This window comes from Passer domesticus, chromosome 6, assembly GCF_036417665.1.
Source record: "Passer domesticus isolate bPasDom1 chromosome 6, bPasDom1.hap1, whole genome shotgun sequence".
Classification (NCBI taxonomy): Eukaryota; Metazoa; Chordata; class Aves; order Passeriformes; family Passeridae; genus Passer; species Passer domesticus.
The window spans coordinates 50558182-50583198 of record NC_087479.1 but is presented as its reverse complement, the minus strand read 5'-3'; the positions used below and the strand labels follow the sequence as shown (position 1 = coordinate 50583198).

The window sequence follows — 25017 nt, the reverse complement described above, 5'->3', positions numbered from 1 at the left end:
ACATATCACTGAAATTTAAGCTAATTAATTAATGATAAATGCTTTGAAAAAAGATGGGAAGGTGGTAAAGTATGCTGTTAATACAAAGCTACTGACTGAGAGAATGTTCTTACAGCCTCACAGCGCTGACTTCATAGGCAGGTGAAATTTACTGTAGATAACGGTAATGTAAACACAGAAAAAAACCCCTAATCTTACCTATAAAATTATCTAGTGGATGTAGATGTTAACAATCAGAGCCTGGGATCTATATACTTAACACTGTGAAAACAGTGTTCAATGTTCAACAGAACCACTTTCAACAATGCTTAGTTTATCTGCTCTCTCACTTCCCTAGCAAAGCAGAACAAATGAGAGACAGGAATTATAAGGAAAGAAAGCATTATTTGGACTGTGCTTCTGTCTTGAATATTGGGTATAACTCCTGTTCATATCTGCTCCAAAAGCATATAGTGGTGCTCAAAAAAACCCCCAAAAAACAATAACATGAGAAGAATCTGAAAAAAATATACCCAAACTCTTCACTTTATTAAAAAATAAATGCAAGACTGAGGAAAGATATAAAATCATGAATTCAAGAGACAAGATGACTAGAGAGCAACTGTTCATTGTTCAAGCAGAAGAATATCAATTAAGACAGGAAACTTTAAAAAACCCATATTTCACACTTGTGTAGTCAAGTTGCATTGAGTAGGGACCTTTTCTTGTACTGCTCTGTAGATGCTAAAAATCTACGTGGACTCAAAAAAAAAAAAAGACTGGGCAAATTTGTGGATTAAAAACCTACTAAGAACTGTCAAGAATAATACACCACCTCTGATTCAGAAAATGCTGAAGCCACAGATGGTTGCATCCATGGTATTTAGGGATCATGTGATGTCCTGTCTCTGTAGTCTTCCTCAGGCACTTCCCAGTCTCCACTGCTATGAATATACCCAAAGGTGTTTTAATGAAGATGACGCCAGCAAATTTTTTCTGGAATGCATTTATTTATAGCTGAACTCAAGGGAATAAAAAAAAATTAAAGAATTTACATAAAAGCAAGGTATTTCTCAGCCTTAAAAGCATTTACAAGTATACTTGATTGAGGTCCAATCGATATCACTAACATACGAATACAAGAAAATGTAAGAATATAATCCCAAAGGAACTACATATTTTTCTTTTATGAAAACTTTTTAGAACCAATGTGATGGCACAGAATCTTTGTTAAGTGTACCAAGCCAGGAGTTTTTGTTTTTTTTTTGAAAAAGAGTGAAGGGGTATTTCTAACAGAGGAAGATGTACTATGGTATTAAAATCCCGCTAGATTGATCAGCCTTTTAAAAAATAAATCAACACTTATTTCCCTCCCACGTACAGGAGGGAAATTTGCCATTTCAAATTCCTCTATTTGCAATTGCATACTGCATTTTCTGTCAGGAATCACACTTGACGATTTCTGTTCGTGGCCAACTTTCAGGCCCGTGTCCTGCAGCAGCACTTCCTGCCACCCCACAGCTTCCACAAAGCAGCTGCTACTCGGGGGCTGCTCAAAGGGAGAGAATTACAAGCAATGGCACAAAATAATTTCAAGAGTTCCTTGTTTCAATAAAAAAAGCAAAAAGTGCAACCACTGACTTACCCTAACTGATTTCTGAACCAGTGTAAGTAAAGCAGTACAATATTATGTGGAAACATGGCTCAAAGGACCTTTGTTCTAAAGTAACAAGGTAAACATGCACAATTATAATAAATTTAGAACTGCTTAGCAGTTACTTTTCCAGAAAAAAACAAACAGAATAAATGAGCAAAGGCATTACTCAAAATCCCATTAGCTGTCTGTTTTCCCTTACAGCAGTCTAAATACTTCCAACGATCCGTTCCAAAATTTTTATTTTGATCCATTCCAAAGGTATTAGCTGTGCAAATAAACCTGGTAGGGCAATGAGGTCTAGTCTGTAACTTAGTTAACGAGGGCGGAAAAAAAAAAAAAAAAGTAGATAATTACTCTAATCCATACTTACTTCTCAGGAGCTAAAAGAAAAAAAAAAAAAAAGAATAAAAAGGAAAAAGTGATGCTCTTCAGAGGGAAAACAGTTCGATACTCTGCGTGTGCTTTACAGCCCGTACCAACAACTTTTCCGCGGCATCTCGAAGCTAGATGACAAGATAAAGCACAAAGTCGCGCCAGTCCAGCGTTCCTGCCCCTCCATCGCTTCCTCACGGTGCCTTGCTGCGGCTGCGGCGCCGGGCGGGGGCCGGCCCGAGCCCCGCACGCTGTCCCGGGGGGCGGCTGGGCAGACACAGCCGTACAGATTTATATTTTGAAAAAGATCGCGGGAAGTGCGGCTCCCGGGACCCGGGGGAGGAGGGAAGGCGGGCGGGGAGGCGGGAGGCAGGGAGGGGAGAGAGAGGGGCGGGCGAGGGGAGCCGTTCCCCGCCTCACTCCCACCCCCGCCGGCTGCGCCGCGGCCGCTGCCGCCGCTGGGCGCTGGGAGGCGGCAGCGAGTGCCCGCCGCCGGAGCCGTTTGAGGAACGCGAGCGGGCGAGCCAGACTTTTACCTTTTCTCTCTTTTTTTCCCCTCCTCACCCACCATGCCGCGGACGCCGCTGCCCGCGGGGGGCGAGCGGCGGCTCAGCCCGGCTCCCTTCTCTTGAGGGGATGCGGGAGGCGCGGCCGGGACGCAGCTAGCGCGACCCGCGCCTCTCCGCCGTCCTCCCCTTGCCGCGTCCCCGACCACCATGAGGGAAGAGCGAGAAGCTGTGGCGGCGGCCGCCTCCCCCGCCGGGGCCGGCAGAGCCCCGCAGCACTGCCCGCAGCCGGACGGCGGCGGGGCGGCCGTGCCCGGCAGCGCCGAGAGCCTGCGGAACGGATACGTGAAGAGCTGCGCGACCCCGCTGCGGCAGGATCCCCCGAAGAGCTTCCTCTCCTTGCTGCTCTTTCCTACCGCCTCCTCCTCCCGGGCTCGGCTCGCCCTGGGCGTGCTGGCCGCCGCTGCCCTCTCGCTCCTGGCCTTTCCCGGCCGGGGCAGCGCCCGGGAGCAGCAGGACGGGAGCAGCTGGCGGAGCCCGCGGCCGCTGCACGCCTTGCTGTGCCTGACCCGCTTCCTCAGCCCTCTCTTCAGCATCGCCTGTGCCTTCTTCTTCCTCACCTGCTACCTGGTCGGCGGCCGGCGCGGGGAGCACGGCGGCGGCACGACCCGCTGGTGGCTGCTGGCGCTGCCCCTGTGCTGCTTCTCGGGGGACTTCGTGGCGCTGCAGTGGCTGCTGCCCGCGGAGGGGCATGAAGAGGAGCCGCAGATGTTCCTAGGAAGGCTCCTGACGGTGCTGGTCTCGGTGGCAGCGCTGACCCTGCCGCAGAGCTCCCTGAAGTTGCGCCGGAGCCTCCTCGTCCTGGTGTTCTGCAGCCTGGTGTGGCTGGTGTCGCTCAGCAGCCTCCAGGCGCTGCCCCCGGCGCTCGGCCCGCTGCTGGCCGGCACGGTCGGGGTGGCAGGCTGCCTCCTGGCACTCTGTGGCGGGGAGCACGGCATCTTCTCGGCGCAGAGCCGAGGAGCGCACCACCAGCATCACCGCCACCCACGGCTCCCCAGCGTGGAGGAAAAAGTGCCTGTGATCAGACCCAGGAGGCGATCTAGCTGCGTGTCCCTAGGGGAAACTTCGGTCAGCTACTACGGCAGCTGCAAAATGTTTAGGAGACCCTCGTTGCCTTGCATTTCCAGAGAGCAGGTAGGTTTCTCCGAAACTTGAAGGAGAAACTTTGGGAGGAATGAGCGCCACTCCATAGCTTTTCCTGGCTGCTGTGTGTGTGTCTGTGCTGGATGTCTGCTCACTAACAAACTCCTGCTAGAGGAATGGAGGCGAATGTTAGTCCCTCAGCGGGTTTCTCAGCTCGGTTCTGCAGAATCGATATAACCCTTTATTTCTGCGTGGGTGCTAAATCATAATAATGTATTTGCTGTAGGACAGAAGGCTCGCTGGCTTTTTTATGCAATCTCAATTATTAAACAGCCGTTCTTATTGATCAGAGCAAAACCTCAAACCAGTCAGCTTTAGCTTTCAGTTACCGTGTTACTTTAGTTTTTTTTTTTGGTTTTTTTTTTTTTTTTTTTTTTTCCGAAGCCCCCCACCTTCTCGGCGTCTGGCAGTATTTCCGAGAGAAAGAAACCACAGCTTTCTAAGCTGCCCGGCACTTCTGGTTCTTCCCCGCTTTCTATCGACAAAACCATTACCAAGTGCTAAAGAAATACCAGGTTTTGAGGGATATTTTTTATCGAGCGTTGGCGTCGTTTGAGTGGCAGCTGTCCTTCTGCCCTGCAGATTATTGTCGTTTGTTCTTCTCTCTCCCTCTCTCTCTCACCCCCTGCTCCTCGCTCCACCTAAGTTAACGTTAGTTTTGGGTTGATGGGTTTTAAGAAACTTCTTTTTACTGAAGAGAGAGCTGTTCAGTAGGGGCTGGAGGGATGCCCGAAACGCTCAGTTTTCTTGAATGGAACTCTGTTGGTTTCTACCTCCCGGAAAACTTTTCAATGAGTCTTGTTTTTTGTAGCGTAAACCCCCGTGCGTGTGGGGGAGTTTGTTTTTATTTGGGCACTTGCACGTCAACTGCAGGAACATCGAGTTGTGTTGGAACTGGCCCGAGGCTGCTGCAAGTGGATTATCAGCCCGCTGTAGGAGGGAGAATGAGGGGAGTGTATTTAATAAACGCGCAAGTGAGCAGTTTCTGCGAAGTGATTGTTGCTGCAGAATCCCCCGTCTGTTACTGTCGTGGCTGAAACTCATCGGTGCCAAATGAAATTTTCTAGTTTTTCCTTGACATTTGTTCTATAATGCAGGTTTTGTGATTGACTGTGCATTAGGTCTGAGGAAATACGAAGTGAATCTGAAACGGCGGAGTAGTTTTCGAGCATTTCCCTCCCTGAGTTTGCCCAACAGAATTAATACAGTAATTGTTTACGGTGATTAATACAGGAATTGTTTGCGGTGATTAATATAGTAATTGTTTCTGCATAAAGGGTTAAAATGCAAGTATGCTGTGACAGTCTTCAGAAATAGCTCATTCAGTACGTTGCATATTATCTAATGCATACAATGAAAGGAACATTAAAATATTTTACTAGCAGTTAAGATATGTAGGGACTATCATATAATAATTTACTTTCTCTGTTCCCTTCTGGGTAGTAAATGCTCTCTTTTGCTGTCACATTGGTCTGTAGTACAGAAATCTCAGAAAATGTGATTTCATTAACCTTTCTCGATGATAGAAGATATTTGTTCATATGCAAGTTACTAAAAGCTTCCTTTGACGTTAGGCTCACTTCTTAAAGGCATGTGCATATTTCAAGTTAGGGCATTCATTTTTCTTCAAGTAACATCATAAATGTCAGCTATAACTAAATACGTAGAATTTATTGGCAATGCTTAAATCATACGTGTTCATAATAAAATGTAACTTTTTGGTAGACTTCCAGAATTTGATATCTTTGTTATCACTAGATGTGAACAACAAAGAGATATGAAGTTCTTAATTTTCCTAATAATCTATTATGCTTTACAATAAATATTTGTGCTTTGTTAAGCACAGTTTAAATGAGATCCACAGATACATGTTCTCTGCTGTATTTTATATGCAATTTTACAAGGATAACACAGGTTAAATCCTCTGATCTCCTGTCTGACTTGGAGAGAGATCAGACGTTGCAGAGCTGATAAAACATCACTCGTTTGGGCAGGGGCAGGGAGAAGTAAACCCATAATGTGTGACTTTATTTGAAAAAACAGTATAAGGTTTTTATATTGCTTCCTTGAAACTGAAGGAATGTGTGTACTTAATGTTTTTTCAGAGAGCATCTATTGTGTGGCTTTTCTTTAAAGGCTGATTACACATTTTGAAATCTTTATACAGCAGTACAGTGGTTCTTTTCAAATATTAAGATTTCAAGAAGTTGAATGAACATTGTTAGGAAGATGCTGCTGGTCCACCATGACAGAAATACTTTAATGAATGAGAGACAAGTTGTTATTGTGATTCTATTAGGTGTATTTTGTGTGATTGTCACAAACCTCTTATATGTAGAAGTAGTTTATGTCAAGTATAGAATAGCAGGTCAGTAGGGTACTCCAAGGATCATCTGGTCCTACCTTTCTTGACAAAATCACTGTCTAGACAAGTTGGCCCAGCACCCTATCCAGCTAAATCTTAAACTTGTCCAATGTTGGGGAATCCAACACTTCTCCAGTTACTTCTCTGGGGAGATTATTCCAATCACTGATTGTTCTTATTATATAAAAAACCCCCCTCATTTTGTGTCTATTTCAGTTATTATTTGATTAAAATAGAGAATGTTTGTCTTGACCTTAAATTTTCAGTAAAATGTTGATTTGAAGTTATATGTGCTCTCTATCTACTTAGTATACAACAAAATAATTACATTTATTTGATTGGGTTGTTTTTTTTTTTTTTTTCCAGACAACAATTCCAAGGGGTCTGTGTGCATGGAGGGGGTGGGAACAGGGTGGAATACTAACATACAAGGGAATGTACAACCAGCAGCACATGCACACAGAAATTGGATGGAGCATTCATTTTTTTTCTGGGGTACAGAAAGTGGAAAGAGGCCCTGTAAGCATGATCCTGTAAAAGCTTGCAAATTTGAGTAATCCTCATGACAAATATTTAGGTATTGCTTTCTGTACTTCAACAGGTGCTGTAACTATAAAGCTGGAAAGTTGATAAAATTAGATTATTCTTATAATTTGTATGAGTATCTATATCTACTTTAGCCATCAAAGTCTCTAAATTCGTGCTGCGTGTGTCTCTTCTGCACTACTTATATCTAGCAACATAGTTTGACGTGGGAAAAAAAGATTGTCTTTATGTTTTTATGTAAGTCTACTTAAATGCCAATATCTAAATATATAAATACACGTGGTGGGAAACAATAGGACTCAAATTACAGCAAAAAAATTTGCAAAGTCAATGCCTTTTCTGAACTCTACTACATTAACATTTTTGCCAATATAAATTGATATGATTTTAGCAGTAAACAGGCTGTTTGTATTCTTACTTCTATATTCATCTCAGACCCAGAGAGGAATAGCAGTAAGACTGCAGTGTTGATTGGTATTTCAAACTTTGTGTAGATCATATTTTGACTGCATGTATTAATTGGATGGTAATGTTAGCTCTACCTATTGCTACTGATATCAAAGGGTTTATCTTTATTGGCTGTCGCACATTAGCACTTTATTTTTTTTGTCTGAAAGCTACATCAGGGAATTTAAAAGTACTTGTCAGTTTTGCAGGACTTGTAAACACTATGTCCTGAAATATATGGTAATAAGACTTTCTTTTTTTTTTCTTTAACTTGACAGTGGACATATATATGAGAGCAAAAAACTATGTGTAGGAAAACTTACATAGGAGCGTCTCAGAATCCAGAAAGAATATTCATATTTTTTCTTTAACTAAAGAATAGGCCTTCCTATTTAAACACAGATGATACATGTCCAAAACCAGTCTGCAAACAGAGCTGACACACACTTTTTCTGGTTATCTGACTAGGTTCAAACACGTAGGAAAGCTGGATATTTCATGGACAAAGACTGCTTTCATGTTGCACTCTGTTAATTACAGGAAGAATTGTCTTGTGGTTAGGGTTGGATTGACCACCACCTCTCCCTAGGTTCTGTTCCAAACTATCTTGTACCTTTGATGTATTACCTTAGGAACATCAGGACTTGATTTCAGGAGTCTGAAATATTTGTGTAACTTGAAATTAATGCAGTTCCTTATTTGCTCATGAAATTTACATCTGCGTCTGTTACCTATTTGTGAAACAAATTACACTTTGTCCTTAAGTTTTCAGGGTACAAACTTCCTAGTACAGAAGCTGTCTGTTAATGTGTATTTTATAATCTGATACTGAAACAGATTTTTAGTATCTGTTACACTCAGAAGCTGTTTGCCACCCAGAAACAGGTGAACCTTTACCTGTTGAGTGCAGACAGTAACAAAATACAATTCTCTTTGCTGTGCGTTTCACAAACCAGCTCTTTGCTGTTTGAAGTTTCCCCTCACGATTCCAGTGACTGTTACCCAACTGTACCTGCATGGCAAGATGTGTTTTTGTTGTTCACCAAATCTTTCTGTCTCTGGGGTTTGTCTTACTGGGGAAAAAAAATCAAGGTAGCAGTGTGTGTTGAACTGTGGAAGGAATCAGTTCCAATGGGATGCAGCTGAGTGTGAGCAATGTGCAGAGAAGGATTGCATGGGGAAAGAAACAGACTTGAAAATTGTTTCTGCAACCATGTTTTGAATGAGTAGGATTCTGTTGTTTCTGTCTGATTCCCTCTGACGTTGGCAAAATATATTGAGCTAGATGAATGTGAAATGAGAAGTAAAAGTTGGTAAAAGTTTCATATTTATTTTCTCTCTCTCTTTCTCTCTCTCTTTCCTCTCTCTCTTTCTCTCTCTCTTTCTCTCTCTCTTTCTCTCCTCTCTTTCTCTCTCTCATCTTTCTCTCTCTCTTTCTCTCTCTCTTTCTCTCTCTCTTTCTCTCTCTCTTTCTCTCTCTCTTTCTCTCTCTCTTTCTCTCTCTCTCTTCTCTCTCTCTTTTCTCTCTCTCTTTCTCTCTCCTCTTTCTCTCTCTCTTTCTCTCTCTCTTTCCTCTCTCTCTTTCTCTCTCTCTTTCTCTCTCTCTTTCTCTCTCTCTCTTGGTATTATACCACAAGTAAGGCTGACTGAATCAAGGTTTGCCCGTAGAGGGTCAGAGTTTAAGATGTTATCCTCTGACAAAGTTTCACCTGGGACCACTGAGAATGACAAAGAAGGGTTTTAGGAAGACTGAGTGCCCTTAAGAACTCTGTTAGCTGAGTTTAGCTTAAGCTGGCTTTTAGATATCCAAGACTTGGTGGCAGTTTATATTCTGCATAACTAAAAGCAGGCAAGAGTGTCTCTGAGCTGTCTGTGTAGCAAAGGAGTTTGACTGTTGCTTCAGGTGTGTTTTCCTGGAAAGAAAATATAAGTGGAGAAAGGAAGGAGATCAAAGACCACTGCTGTGGAAATGCTGGAGAAATTTGTTGGAAAGTGAGGGAAGCATGTTACAGAGCACCAGTAGGAAAGAAATGAAAGAAGCTGTGAGAGACAGTTCCAACAACTGCATGATTGACTGTGTTGAAGAAAAATAGCAGAATAAATGCATAAGGTACTAATATTCAGCTTGGACCAGGAAGATGTTTTAAATTTAGGAAAGAAATTTGTAGAGAGGAGAAAAAAAAAAGTGCCCAGAAGAGTCTCTAGAATGAAAAAGAGGAGCAGCTTCCATGCTGGCGTTTGTGAACAGTGTATCAGGTTAGATAAGAGAGTGGTAAGAAATTTGGTATATTTTCCTGAGAAAAACTCATATTTCAACATGTGTGTCTGTGTGTGTATATGCCTGATAGTACTATTCTAATAATTGAACTTGAACAAGGGAATCGATTGTAGTATATTGGCCTTGCAGGATCAAATCCCAGCAAATTTTATGAAAAAAAATAGTGGGAAGTGAAGAAACCATATGGAATATGCAGGGCAAGTCTGCAGTGTGAGCTGAACTCTCAGAATCCCCATGACAGTCTCATGTCACGAGTGAACACCAGAGTGATGCAGGTGGGGTGGGGAGTCTGTCACAGCCTGGGCCCTATGTGACATTTGGTTGGAAACTTATATTTAAAAAAAAAGCTTTTTTATTCCTGTTTTGCTTTTCTGATACTTTAAAATGAAGACTTCATGAAGCCTTACCATCCTCAAAAGAAATCACTGAACAAAGCCAAATACAACTATTAGATGATACCAGTTGCTGGAGATGGGAAAGAGTAAATCTTGTACTTTTGTGCAAAGATTGGGGATTACAGGCAGGGAAACTGGGGGATGTAGTCTGTACTATTGTTGTTGTAAAAAGTTCTGGAGGAAAACAGATGAGAAACTTGGGTCTGCTAAATGAGAAAAGAGAGGAGACCACAGGAGGCTACAGACATAGAATATTTTGCTGCAATCTCACTTATTTTTCAGGATAAAACTGTGTGGAGAGCAAGCTGAAAGAATAGTTGAAGATGAGAATAAAAGAGAGTGAAAGGAAATGTTGAATTTCAGCATGTCCTTTCCAGTGGCTGAAAACAATGCTTTACAAGATGCAGTGACACTACAGAATAAATTTTAATGGTGAAAAAAAAAAGAAGGGGGACTTTCCTGCAACTCAATAGCAGAAACGAAAATTTAAGGTTAAAGCTAGGGCTTGGATTGGTCAGGGCAGACTGTGCAGTGTCTGAGTGATTGTTACTGGAGCATAAAAAGGATCAATAACTTTAAGAAGCCAGTGGCAGCAAAATTGTGCTAGAGTCTTTCAAAACAGACAGGAGCCATGGATGTTAATAAATGAGAGTTCACAGGGTAACAAGTAAACTGGCAGATGATGATATTTGGGGAAGGGAAGTGTTGCCGATATTTGTGAAAGAAATAGGTCAGGGAACTCTGTGCTTAAGGAAGACCAGAGAAGTGAATGGCCTTATTGATGAGTGTGGCAAAACAAACTGTTCTAGGAACTGGAAGGGTCATAACAAGGAATGACTGCTGAAACAAAATGTCAGCTTCCAGAGCAGTTTTGTATTTGAAAATGGATCATTCAGCTGGAGAAGGACATCATTTATATCAATACGGGCAGCTGATGAGGAGTAAGTTTTGACGTGGTAGGCCATCCTCACTTTTTCACACAGAGCTTTTGTTTGTGGCACATTCCTTTGAAACAAGTGCAAATTTATTGGGAGAGGGCCAGACCAGGGCACAGATACCCAAGCAGTTTTTTTATATCCCTCTATTTGTTTGATAGTTCAATATTTATGAACAACAGTGCTGTTATGCAGAACTTTTGTGACCACCAGTGTTCACTTCAGTTCATACAGGGGTGTGTGAAAAAACCTGGCATATTTCCAATTCAATGTCTGATCAAATGGTCATGTTGACAAGTTTTGTTACCCAAACAAAACCTTAAATGTCCCTTTATGCAAACCCAAATACCTTCACTAAGTTAAAAGCATGTATGCAGCAAATGTTCCATTTGTTGTACATTTGATAAATAAAAGTTCGTTTTATGGAATATGAAAATGGTATTTTCCCTCTATAATTTACTGTGTTTAAGCTGTTCAAGATACTGTAGAAAGGGTACCATATGAGGCCATATTTGAGTGCTTTGGATTTGGTTTTGAGAGGTCTTCTCTCTTTCATGAGGAAAATCTGAGGCTTTTTGATGTGAATTAGCATTAGAGGTATGTCGGTTTAGCTGTATCCATGCTGATGATGGTCACAGAAATAAGAATGGCATTTAATTTGGGGTGAGTTCACTCATTATGCCCAAAGCAGCCAGTGCTGCTCCCCCGCCCCAGAGGATCTGTACCTCTGAGGAGTGGTGACACAGCAAGACTGTGTCACACCTGCCTGTTAATATCTACTGTCAGCATGCTTTTGTCAGCAAAACTCGTAATATAGAATGAACTTTTCTAGAAGTGTGTAAAAGCTAAAGTTACCAGAGGGAAATTTCTTAAGTTTTACTGAAATAACTTCATTATGACTCCCTGCCTAGGCACTATGGTATTAGCATGTCTCTTTAACCTTCATTACTGGTCATGCTTCATTTGTTTTTGATTAATTAATGCCCTTTAACAAGATAGGAGCTAAATTAAAGGGTAAAAAAGACATTCTTTTACTAGGCTTAATGTCTGCATGACTTTTTTTCTACTCTGACTTATAACTAAAGGCTTGTGTTTCCATTTAGGGTCTTTTGATTTTTCTTAGAGTCAGTTGATATGGCATGTTCAATCACAACATATTTATTTTTTATCTCCTAAGTATTGTTGTGTGTGATAGCTGTTTGCCACTTCAGGAATATAATTTTGTTTATTCTGCCTAGTAGATTCTTTTAAAAGAATTCTAAATTTCTGAGTACTCTAAAGTTACTAATTTAAGAAGTACAGGGGTTTTAAAGGAGTTATTTTCTAATACCTTCTGGCTGTCTAGAAAAGTTTCCATCCTTTCACAGTAGTTGTTGATACACCTCCTGTTTTTCAATATGTGATGACTGCTCAACAGTGGGCCTCAGATACCTCATTATCTCCCGTGTGGAGGCTGTGGGGTGACCAAGGAACCTCACACCGTGTGTGCCCTGCAGGCAGGGATGGTCTCTCAGCTGGGCTTGTACCTCTCAAAGTGAGCTGACTCTTTGTGAGCTTTCACCGAGGCAGGGATAGATCTCTGTATTCATAGGATGTCGTTAGTAGTTAATAAAACCCAGTGTCATGTGTGGTTTAATGATGCTAACTTAAAAAAAAAAAAAGGAAAAAAGGAATGTGTTTTGAGAGAACTCTTAAGTGATTATTATGTTGATTACTGTTCACAGTGGCCTTCATTTCATTTGATTTGCCACTACACAGTATAATGTGTAAATTCACTCGCAGACTCTTCCATAGCTGCTCTTGCAACACCATAGTTTCCTAGACATTCTGCCTCCCTCATTACGTAGTATGAAATTAAATTTCAGTTTATTTAAACTGCATTTCTGCAGATACAAGCAGTTATGTTCCGATGTGTGAGTAGAAAGGGAGGGAAGTTTGTGTTGAAACCTGAAGGTGTGATTAGCAGGCTGAAAAAGTTTAGATCCTGCTGTGCCTGTGAAACACCATCTGCTCTGGCAGTCAGTGCCCTGAAGGAATTGGCTGAAGCTGGAAGGAGCAAAGGCACGCTAGCACAGTTTTCCTCTTGGCCAGTCGGATCTGCAAGAAACAGACTTTATTTTGCTCAGGGAAAGATGAATATTGGTCCAGGTTTTACTGTTTCCACTGAGATTGTCCATACAAAAGGGCACTGAGACACAGATGTAAAGAAATCATTAATAATGACATTAGTATTTCTAACATGTTAGTATAGAACACAGCAGTATATTTCATATCTTAACTAAAAAAACCCAAACAGGATTGGCATGTGTCCTCCTTCTTTGTCCTTGTTCCAGCTAACTGTATTTTTGGGGCAGCAGAGTATCCTGTTGGGGATCCCTAGAAAATGCTCACAAAGCAGATTTCAAACAAACCTTGCAGTGAGAGAATTTCCATAGATTATTCACACAGATGTTTAGGCATCTTCTCGTTGTTGTTTTTTTTATTGTTGCTGGTTTTTTCGTTGTTGTTGTTGGGTTTATTTTTTTTTTTTTTTGTTTAAATAGTAAAAAAGCTGTGGAATGTTACTTAGGATCTTTCTAATGATTAAAGACCTGTCATATTTCTGTCTGAAGTCAAAATGAGTTATTACCATGGTGTAAATGACAGCTTTTTTTCTGTTGTGGCAAAGCACAGTTGAAAGTATTTTGATTATAAGTATCTGTTAGCTTATTTTTAGGCACTTGTAGAAAGCATTAATTAGAATTTTTATCAGCATTTCTTGATATTTTTTATTCAGCACAGCAGAATATTTCCATGCCCTCACAGTACAGAAAGTCTAATTTTTCCTTCTGTTTGGAGTCTCTGCTTGAACAAGTTGGATTGAAAAGGAAGAGTTTGGAACAGCTTTTGTGTTAATGACCATTTTTTTTTTGTGTCACTGCTGTTACTTAATTTATTTTTCATATCTGGCAGCCTGTTCATTATATGCCAGAGAATTTCAAAGAAGTTTGAAAAGAATAAGTTTGCAAGTGATTTTCTATGATGTCAAGATGAAAATAAGAAAATGGGAGTAGATGAGCCGAGGCAGATGCGATGCTGGCTATTGCTTTAAGTGTGGTCTGTGTTTTCAAATCCTCTGATGCAATGACTGTCAGAGACATCTGCAGAATGCTCTGATGAAAAAAACAGCACTTTGTCTTATGTGTGATGGATAAGAATTTTTTATGAAGAGCAAAAATCAAAACTAGGTAAGAGACCCTAAGCTTCAAACAGTCTTGTTAAAACTGAGTAAAACTCAGTGCTTACGTGTACCATTTGCAAAACTCATTATTAGGCATAACATTTCAGGACAAATTAAGTTAGAAAATTAATATTGATATTAACTTGACATTACACCTGTAAACATGAAATTGGTATATTTTTTAGGAAAGTGTCCATATCTTTAGAAAATATTTAAACCGTGTTTCGTGTAATAAAGAGATGCCATTTCAGGTATCTGCAAAAGTCAGTACAGCTTCAATAATGGACCTCTAAAGGTACATTTAGTCCTATGTAATTTGTCTTTTATGAGAGTAGTTGCTGTTAAAATCTCCTTTCTAAAGATTTGTAAGTCTTCCATGCTTGCCTTAACACTTGTTCTAGTAGGAAGCTCCCTGGAGTCAGCAGAGCACTTAAGCTTTCAAGTGGAAAAGAACATGTGTTTTGCAGTGTTTAAGGATTGAGATTATAGTCCTTACTTGTTTAAAAATTCACAGAGCTTAATGTAATTTATAACTTTAACAAGTGTTAACAGTCTTGAATACACTCCTAGAGCCATGTTTCTTTCACCTGTCTGGTGATGGATAGGTTTGGTGTGCCTTTAGAAGCCACATTTTTATTCTTAATTATTTGGGCCTTGAAAGTACAAGAAAAATAATTTTCCAGGTGATTAATGTTCAAAAGTAAATTTCTTATTTACTTGTCTTTTTTTGAGATATAATTTTTCTTTCTTTGTCCTTGTTTTTACCTTTTCTTAATTTGCAATAATTTGAGCACCTCTTCCTACCAGTGTGTTCTTTCTTTGTTATAAGATCAGTACCACAATTTTGTCCAAAATTACAAGTGTCTGTTTCAGCAGAGACATGAAAATGTTCCGAGTCAAAATACTTTGCTATTTAGCCTAGCAATCAAATTATTGTTTAAAAAAATTATAGAACATTTTGTAGCTTATAACTTTTGACACAGAGGAATTAAATATTTGTAGTTACAGCATTAAAATGTTTCTAGAATCTGTTACTTGTAACTGTCCATTATGGAAAAGTTAAACACCATTCAACTACATTCAAGATGTTGCATACATTTGTTTTTTACAGTCATGCATCCTTTTCTTTTACCATGATACTCTATTTTATTGTGAAGTTCTTTGTTCATTTTACTCTTTTAGTTCTGCAGGTTAGATGCAAGGCAGTCACTGATCTGCTTCCTTCTCTGTAAGTGCACCTGCTAATTTATTTGTCACATCTGAACTCTTAAGATGTGGGCTTTGGTGGCTGGGAGCTCATTCTTTGCTACCCAAAGAGTATCTGCATGTTCAGTAGTTTCAAAACTCAAAACAATCCCCCGTTTGTTTATTTCCTGGATGGTGGGGACAAAGGATTTCTAGGTTGGTTTGGGGTTTGGTGTTTTTGTTTTTGGTTTTTTTGTTTGCTTTTTTTTTAAACAAGATGTCACTTTAGACATCTAGTTTATGTTTTGCCCTGCTCTCTCCTATTGTAAGCAAGTGAGGAGGGAGAAATAGGAGTAGTATTGGCTCAAGGGCTGCAGTTGTAGCAAGAGGAGCTGGCTGACTAATGATAGTATGGAATGAGCTGTGCCTCAAAAAATAAATACTGAACATCTTCCTCCCTTCACTTCACAGTTAAAATTGGAGATAAAGACTCAGAGGATTTGTATTTGTCATTGTACTTTCCTGCAGTGTTTGAGAGCTACAGGAAAGCTTTGCCTGATCTGTGCAGTACTGACAATGACTTTGGTTGAGGTGTTTCGTTCTGATTACAGCTTGGGCTGTAACAAGATCAGTAGGAGCAGAGGAATATTTTTTGTCCTGCTACCTTGAGCTTTATTTACCTCCCTTAGGTTTGCACATTTAAGTGGATTTTCACAGAACTTTTCTTTCTTTTAAAAGAAATTTTGAACTTTATCTCCAGTATCTGAGTAATACTTTGGTTCAGCATATCTGTTAGATTCCCAGCTGTGTTCCAGGTGTGTCTTGTTCTTTCCATCAGCTCTGATTCACTCTCTGAGATGTTCTGCAGTGGTACCCCTGCAGATTTCAGTAAGATGGGTAAACCAAGAAAAAAACAGATTTAAAGCTAGTTCCCTGCCTTGCTTTTGTCATGAGCATCATTTGGGATGCTCACCTAGCTTGGTAGCCAGAGCTGTATTTTTCTTCTTGTGTCCCAGACTAGCAGGAGACAGAGCTGGAGAAAACTACACTGAGATGGTGGATTCCATAGCCAGTGGATTGTTATATGGCAGACAACAATTCTGAGGATTGTAAAAGTGCTAAGTCAGTAGTATTTGGATACATTTCCAATCCTTGCAGAGGGTTTAGTTCATATTTTTATATAAATATCTTTTAGTGCCCTCTGACAGAACTTGTGTGTGGGTGTTCTTCTACCTGGTTCTAATCTACTCACCTAAAAGCTCATTTTATCAAAGATACCCTTGACAACCTTTTATGTTTTTGTTTTGGAGAACTTGCCTGAACCTTGAATCCCATAAAGTAAAGCCATCATGTGGCTCATCACTTTCCTGAGGGCTCTCCAATCCACTGCTGAATACAGTTAGGGTGGGAATCTTCTGTATCTTGCTAGCCTGTGCTGGTTTGCTTCCCTCCCCTACAGGGACATTAGAGTTCCTCAACATTCCTTGTGCCATCCCGATTTTCTGCTTCTCAACCCTGAAACTGCTCGATCTCATTCTGGAATTTCCATAATCACATACCAGACTACTTCCTTTATTTTTTTCCTGAGCTGGCTTTCCATTCAGTTGAGGAAAATTATCTGTGGGTGAAGAAAACATTTATTTCTGTTTTTCTTCTGCCTTCCTACAAACTATGTGGTTGCTGTAGCACACAGGAATAACATACGAGGAATGCAGGTGAATGGGAAGAAGCTAAGAAGTGATGCAGAGAAAAATCTATATTAATAGAGAAGAAAAGCCTACTGATGGAAACATCTGTATTTTGAGAAATACACCACTGAGATGCTAGCAAATAGTTGATTGCTGACTAAGCCAGAGCATTGATCCTGTTGTGTTAACTTTTTGGTTTCTTCTTTTTTACAGAAGTGCAGGTGACAGTGCATAACTGTTCTCAGGAGTTTTATTTCAGGCTTCTCCTTTCTCTGTGCCCCTGGGCTTTTTAGCATAAAACTTGATATTTTATGCTTTGGAATATTGTTACAGTATGATGCTAGATTTGAGCAGGAAGGCTTCCTAAGAAAAAGGAGAAACACAGTGTATTAGAAAGAATGAGAGTGCCAGTTATTGGAAAATCAGGATGTTTTCTTGCAGAGCAGTTCTGGCTCCGGCGTGATGCAGACTGGCCCCTGAGTGAGTAAGCTCTGGGGAAAGGAATTCTGAAAAGTCCCTGCCACTGCCTCCTGCCTGCACCTTCACATTTTCGGTACCCAGTTCTCTTTAGTGGTCAGGAAGCTGCTGTGACAGGTTGTTCTGGCTGGCTGTCATCCATTTCAGAATGCTCGAGGGGGATTTCCCATTTGAAAGTGCACCCAGGAGATCACTCTGTGAAGGGGGGAGCCTTTTTCACCAGTAAATTTCATGTGCATTTTTCCTTGGTGAAGAATTGCCCAGAATTTTTAACAACAACAACAACAAATTATTTTTATCTCACCTTTTTGCTTTCTTTTGTGGCCCACAGCTATTCCCACAGTACAGAAAAACAGACGTGTTTTACACCGGATAAGCACTGATGTCAGCACAGAAAAGCTCTGTGCTGAAAATAGTTTGTTTCATGTTTATTCATGTCCTGAAATGACCAAATTCAAATTCACATATAAGAAGTAAACTGTAAAATAATCTATTTTTTGTGTGTTCAGTATATTGCCTGAAAGGCTGGCGTTTGAAGGCTGGCGTTTGTTCTTTTTTATAATTTTTTTTCTCCAGGATCTGCAGTTTCCCTGCACACTGAGGAGATCCGTCCTCTCTACATTTTTTTTTTAGATCAAAATGTGATTTTGGTTTTATTCCTTGGTGTATATACTGTTTTTTGATACATTTTTACAATATGTTTGCTACTTATGAATGAGCCTACAGCTACTTAGAAATGAGTCTACATCTATTTGAATTGAATGAGAAGCAGTTTGATGGATAATCTTGATATTTGTATTTAATTTAAGTATAGCATAAAATCAAGAAAATTCTGTAGCTGTAAAGTTTAGATCAGAAATATATATAACTCAATGTTTTAGGTAAAGTTTAGATCAGAAATACACGTAACTCAGTGTTTTATGTAAGGTCTGCAGGCGGCTGATTTTTTAAAATTTAATTTGTGGCTGAAAGTTTCAGTAGTGCAAATACAAATTAAAAGATGCTTTTAAAAATTAATTTAATTTTTTTAAAAAAATCTTTTCCTTCTCAATTAAAAGTAGAAAAGGCAGCTGCTGCCAAGCTGTGAGAAAACGCAAAGGCCTGTGCAAAGCCTGGCTGTAAAAAGTTAGTTTGAGCCGGGCTGAGTGCGAAGCTGTAACTGAAGGGTTAAGCTGAGCGTTTCTCTGGCTGCTGAGTGAAACAGGATGCAGTGACTACATTGTCAGACTGCTGGTGTGAGTGCAAACAGATGAGGAAATGCTGGATCAGGCACTTCAGCAACTTGGGCTGTTTCCTAGGAAACCGCTTGCGTCATACTTGCCAGCAATTAGCTTACAGTTCTTTTATTTTTGATAGTGTTGCAAGCTGAACTCGCCTGTTACAAAGGGAAAGACTGGCTCCATCTCAAGCCCTCTGCTTGTGACTGCGGCCACGGCGCTCAGGAGAATTTGTGAAGCGCTGCTTGGGGAAAAAAAAAATAAAAAAATTCAATTTATTTAAACTTTCCGTGCTGCTGCAGTAAAGAGAGTTGGAGCTGTGCTTGGTTCTCAAAAATGTACAATCACATTTTTGTGATCTGTATGAAAATGAACTTCCCTAGTTGCCAAAATTAAATTTCACCAACATTTTGGATATCGCCACCTATTCCAGCAATTAATCTGAAGGTTTTTTGTGTGCTACATATTAAAACATAGTTTTCAAAATTAATGTTACCTGAGGCTTAACCTCTAAAGCAAGGGATTTTTTTTCTAAATCCCTTTTTTCTTTGTTGATTAAAATTCAGTTATTTCCAGTAGTTACCTAGCCACTAATATAAAACAGTTAGTGTTGAAAGCAGTGTGTGTTTTATCTCAGAAAATCATCATATCTCCTGTATTTCACTTGAAACAAATTTACACTAACTGGCTTAATATTGATGGATATTGTTAGTATGGGTATTGTCTCATGGCTAGCTATGGCTGGGTTTTTTAGGGAAAAAAAATCGTACAGTGACTAACAGGTTAAACCAGAAATTTTTTTGTTTTTTATTTTTCCATGGATTTGTTACATAGGCAAACACACAAATAAATGTAGGTTTTAACAAACTTGAATTATAGTACATAGCTGAAGGCCAGAGTTGTTAAAACATCAAGGCTAATACAGAATACACATGTTCCTCAGTTTGTGCAATGCTTAAAAAGTCAATATAATTTAAATGCTTGAATACTTGGGTTTTTGAATGTTTTAATTCTTATTAAAAGCATAAAGGGAAAACGACGACCAAACAAATGACCAAACCTTCCCAATTTCAAACCCTGCTTTCCCCTCCCCTTCCCCCCCAAACTCTTAGATACAAGGCTTAGAAAGATTGGGTACCCTCATTTCTGCACACTTATGACAAATTGCCTTGGCTGTAGGAGTCTGGCCGCCCATATTCTTAGGGGCATTTTTTGGACTGCAGGCCAGTGTCATTTATGGTTAGCTGGTCACTGGGGTTGCATTCCAAATGGTGATCGCTGTCTGTGTGGCCTGGGGCCTTTGTGCAGGTTTCTCTCCAATTGTATTTTACTTAAATTAAAAAAAAAAAAAAAAAAAAAAAAAAAAATGTGTGGAGGCGGCTAAAACACCAGGAGTTTATTGGCCATTAAAAAGGAAGAGCACCAGGTTTTGCTGATATTTCAGAGTCGTTTGGCTGCCTTGCCCAGCCTGACTACGACATTAGATGTGGCCACTGCTTGGGAAGGGCTGTATTTGGTGTGGGTTTGTGTTGGCTCAGCTGCAAGACATGAAGTTTTACTGTTGAAGTCAATGGGTATTGGGACTTAAATCTGGGTGATCAGTAAAGAGCTAGTGTAGATGTTAACAAAGCAAGATGTGGAAATCACAATTTTGAATTTTGTCCTTCGTTTTCTTTGCCCCTTCAATTCTGGACAGTAAAATGGAGGCTATGGTGTCATCAGGTCCATGTTGGGTTCGATTATGTCCTGTAATTCTGCCAGTTTTTTAGGGCAATTCCTGCAAGTTATTAGGGCAATTCCTGCAAGTTATACAGTACATCAGGCATAGTGGATGTTTTGTTTTATCCTTGTTTAGTATTTTAGCCCTGTAAGCCTTGTCAGTTTTCTTTTGATGAAGGAAATGGGAGTTACATGATCACATACTTATGCTTCTGCATAACTTTTGATATTATTTAATTATCTGTATTTGATCTTCATTCTGGCACTTGTTAGCTATTTTCAAAGTGCTTTTATGAGCTGACAATTCTCAGTTGTTGTTTTGTGGATTCTCAGCCAGACTGTTTAGTATACATGCATGTTTCAAAAGATAAGTCTGTAATAACAGATGGAACTGGATGCTACTTGGCTATTTCATCTTTTGGGCATTACAGTAAGGGACTGCGTGTTTTTCAGCAAAATCTGTGATGTTTTGTCCAATTCCTGAGGAAACATTTGGTTTATATCTGTCAGTGTCATGACAAGTCATCTTGTCTCATACTGTTTGTTCTGTAACAGAACCAGACAAATAGGTGGGTGCTATGAAAGAAAAGGGATTAAGGTCTCTACCATCTCCTTCTGATTGTGATTTTTACAAGTCACCAAAATGTTTTTGCAGCTCTTATGAACTGTTTTGTAGAAAATTCCACTGAAAACATGAAGGAAGTGACTGACAATCTTTTTTTTTTTTTTTAAAGTGTGTGAGGCTAAAATGGTCAGCAGTCAGACTACCTTGCATGGAAAGTTTTGTGCATCAGGAATGTTTGCATGCTTTTCTGAGCAGCACAAGGGGGTGTTTTCTTGGTTTTGTGTCCTCATCATATTCCTAAATGACAATTAGAATCCCTTAAATGGGCAGCTTTTTAGAAATTATTAGTATTCCCATTGTCTAATTTGAATAACTTTCTTCCAGATCTTTTTATTTTCAAACTATCTTTGCTGGGAATGTTTTGCTTGGTTTTTTTTTTTATTTTTATTTCCATGTAATTAAGATCAACAGAGGAAATTATGTAGATATATTTCTGTTCTCCAGCCCCTTTCTCCTGATAATAAAATCTTCCTCTTTCTTATGAATAGGAAGTTTCTCTACATCTCCACCCTACAACATCACTATTTCAGCCTGTGGTAAACCTGTCATTGGGCTTCTTTTGTTTGTTTTGGATCTTCAGAGGATAAAAGCTAGGGAGAATAACAGAGAAGCATGCCATAGCCATCTCTAAATTTTCCTGGCATGTCACAAGTTTTCCTTTACTATTTTGTGATTTTCATCGTTTATTTATTTGCTGTGTCCAAGTAACTAACTTGTTCCCAGTTCCTTCAGTGTTAGGCTTCCTCCCAGTGTGTTTGGTGTCCACACAGAATGTGAGTCTTTGACAAATCAATAGAATGTAACAGTTTGGTAAAATCCTGTGGAGCAGAGAGTTCCTTTCTCATTCTCATTGCTCTAGATTACAGTTACAGATGATTTTCCTCAGCCTTCATATTCCACAACAGTTTCCTTCTGGGATAGTAATTTTATAAGCATTTTTGACTTAAAGTGTTGTCCTCTGTACATTGTACCTATTTAGAGGAAATGTTTTTGTTAAGGTGCCCACTGGAGGCCAAGAATTTAATGACTTTTAAAATCAAGTGATTTAATGCTACCAATAACTTTTCTATACCTCCTTCCTATCTTCCTACCCTCCTTTATTTATTTACTTTTTAAAAATTGGAATGCTGACCTCTTGCATTTGTCTCTTCTGTATTCTGTTTTTCCCCCCCAGTCTTCCTCATTGTTCCTTCGCATAGTAGTGGGTTTTTTCTTTAGGTGAGGTTTTTTTTTGTCTCTTTTTTTGTTGCTTATAATACAGCAACCGAACCAAGTAAAATGTGTGGTGCAACAGCAGGTTTTGTTGGCTGGGAGGTACAAGTGCAAGTCTTGATTAAAATTATGAGTTCTGAGGTCAGAGCATAATTTTTTGATGCTAAGAACAATGTCCAATTTAGATTAGTTTTTATACAGTCGCAAAAAGTGATTTTTAAATTTTTTTTAATTGACCTTTGGACATAAAATTTGTAATCTGAACACCTTCACTGGAATATTCCAGTCCCCTGAATGCTTTATGGCACTAACTCTGAGAGGAGTGGTCCTTCCCAGCCCTGTCTGCTCATTCCTGCCTGGCACCATCCCCCATTGTGCTGACACAAGCATTCATGAGACTACACAGTGAACTCAATTGGGGAACTAATCCGTGTTAAAAGTAATCAGTTCTTTTTTGTAGCTCCTTGCCACGTGTCTGTGTAAAGGCTTTTGCTGCAGAAGGGGGGAGTCACCCAGGGATGGGAATGAGCAGCAGGGGGAGGGCAGGGCTGCAGCTTTATTGTGGCCCTGCCAAGTTGTGCTGATTTAAGAGAACTAATGGCACTGCCGTGTGAAGAATAGATGTGTTTAGAATTTCCCAATAAATCAGTCAAAAGAGCATCCCCTCGTGCCCAAAAACCTCTATATTTTTTTTTCCATGTCTTGAGTGAGCCATATATTCTGCATTGTCTTTTTGATGTGAAGGAACAAAACGCTTTGGCACTGGGTGGCTGAAATACGGCAAACAAGTAGTTAAAATTAAGTAGTAGCCGGCAAATGTGGTACCATACTTGCAACATATAATGTTTTACACAAAGTTTTCACAAAGGCTTTGAATGGAAAGGTACAATGTAGATATTTAAGTGAGACTTGTACATAAATGGAGCAGAGGGTTTGTTTGAAGAGCAATTTGAGATCGTGCGGTCACAGACAGAATCATACTGCATTGATATGTCGGTACAGAATGAACTGGTAAAGGACACGTGTGAATTAGGCTCTTCCAAACACCAGGATATTTGGCACTCTTTTAAAACAGTGCTTTAATACTGCTCTGTTTATGTGAAAATTCTTCATAATTCTTGGAGCGAAATAAAATGAAAACTTTATGAAACTGTAACAACATTTCTGTGAGTCACCTTCTGAGTCTTGGACTCTCATCAATTCATCATGCTTCCATCTACAGGACTGGATGTGTTATGTGGTAGTGAAGAAAAGCTATTACCTGGGAGTGCAGAAGTGGAAATCCTCTCATATTGAGTCAGCAAGTGTCTGTCCCTCTGATACTTCTATGTGATGATTTTTCTGAATTTTGTGGGTACCTGAAGTTCCAGATAAGTAAGTTGCCACAGTCAGGAAACTTCTATCCAGCTTGTTGTAGTAATCCTCTTTGTCTCTTAATTTTCACATTGCCAAAAATTCGCATATGTGACAGGAAGGAATAGGAAAATATGATGAAAATGTCAGTTTCTCATTAATATTTCAAGCCCAGGCTGAATTTCGCGGGACAAATAGATCCTATGACTTTGTTCCGGTGAGTTCCTCTCCCATCCAGTTTGCAATTTTCTATAATGTGGAACTGAGCAATCCAATTGTGCATTGCTTACTGATTTTATAATAACTCCTAGTCTGCGGTATGTTAATTTTGTAGAGTTATCTGCTTAGGTATTGTGTCTGTCACCCCTTCAGTAGAATCACCAATGTAATATGCATTAAGCCATCAAGACAATTTTTTTGCAGAAGGGATTGGGAGTGGTGATAGAAGCAGGAGCACCATGTGTCTCATTTCAGCTTTTGAACAAATTAGCTGCTGAGGAATAGACAGAAATGACTTTAGGTATCTGTTTTGTGAAATTTGTTTTCTTCTACTGTCCGCTCAAGGTTTGTGATCAAAGAGAAAATTGTGTGAAAACATCTGTGGCCCTGCTGTTTGGAGTTGTTAGCTCTATGCCTTTATGAAATCTGTAATGTTAAATCTTGCATTGTGCAACTAATGATGCCTTCCTAACACAAGGACTGATATTTATCACCTAATTATTATTATCTTTTAAAATAATGTTCAGGAAGATAAGGAGGAAATTTGCTCTTGATTAAGTTCACTTTTTTTAAACCAAAACATTAACAAAAATGTTGGTTACATAGATGAAGACAAGGATCAAACTCAAACCTGGGAGAACTGAGAGGGAAGTGAGAAGTAAACTGGAGAGAAAGTTTTAATCACATAAAGAGGAAACTTTAGAGGCCTGAAGTTTGGAAGTAAAGCCTAATGTCAAGCTGAATTCACTCGATCATTTTTGATCTTCCATATCAATTATTCCTAGCCAGAAGATGGGGTTAGAACACTTTCATTTTATAATATCCAATAAGCAATTTTTAGGAATTTATCTGTTTCGTAGTGATTGTACATGGTAATGTCTTCTAGCCAACATGGTGTAAAGTATGAAGGATGTGCAGGGTCCTCTGTCACTGGAATCCCCAGAATATCAGAGAATCATGGAATGGAATAGAAGATCATCTCCTTCTATATCTGCTGCCATGGGCGGGGACACCTTCCACTAGACCAGGGTACTCAGAGCCCCATCCAACCCGGCCTTGAACACTGCCAGGGATGTGCTCTGTAAGGTGTTCAGTAAGTATGGCTTGTTGGCAGAAATACACTGAGGAGCTGAAATCGAAGACTTTTCAACTGAAAACATGATTAGAAATATTTTGTAAGAAATAGTTGAGAATTATTCATTGACTGAGGCAGTTTGGCAAGTACTTTGAAGAGTGTGTCTCTTAGCAGGCATCCAGTGTCGTGACTGGAAAGAGCTATAAATGACCCCATGTTATCTCAAGAAAAGGGGCACAGTGACTTCTCTTTGTGATGGCCCTAAACCAGCTGTATGTAATGCTGCTAATGGTACAGAAAACTGTGAAACCTGCTCAGGAAGTTGGGTGGGCATGGGTGGATAT

The 25017-nt window shown here is 39.8% G+C and overlaps 1 protein-coding gene across 2 annotated transcripts in view; it reads left to right on the top strand.

The window, feature by feature from the left end:
• The first annotated feature begins 991 nt into the window (after positions 1 to 991).
• Positions 992 to 25017, top strand: part of PDE3B (phosphodiesterase 3B) — an 83774-nt gene continuing 59748 nt past the window's right edge. Inside the window, exon 1 of one of the 2 annotated variants that reach the window (XM_064425412.1) lies at positions 992 to 3708. In XM_064425412.1, coding sequence (XP_064281482.1) covers positions 2725 to 3708 — 984 coding nt within the window. In that variant the 5' untranslated portion in view covers positions 992 to 2724. The remainder of the gene's footprint in view (positions 3709 to 25017) is intronic. The other variant, XM_064425413.1, reaches the window with a different exon arrangement.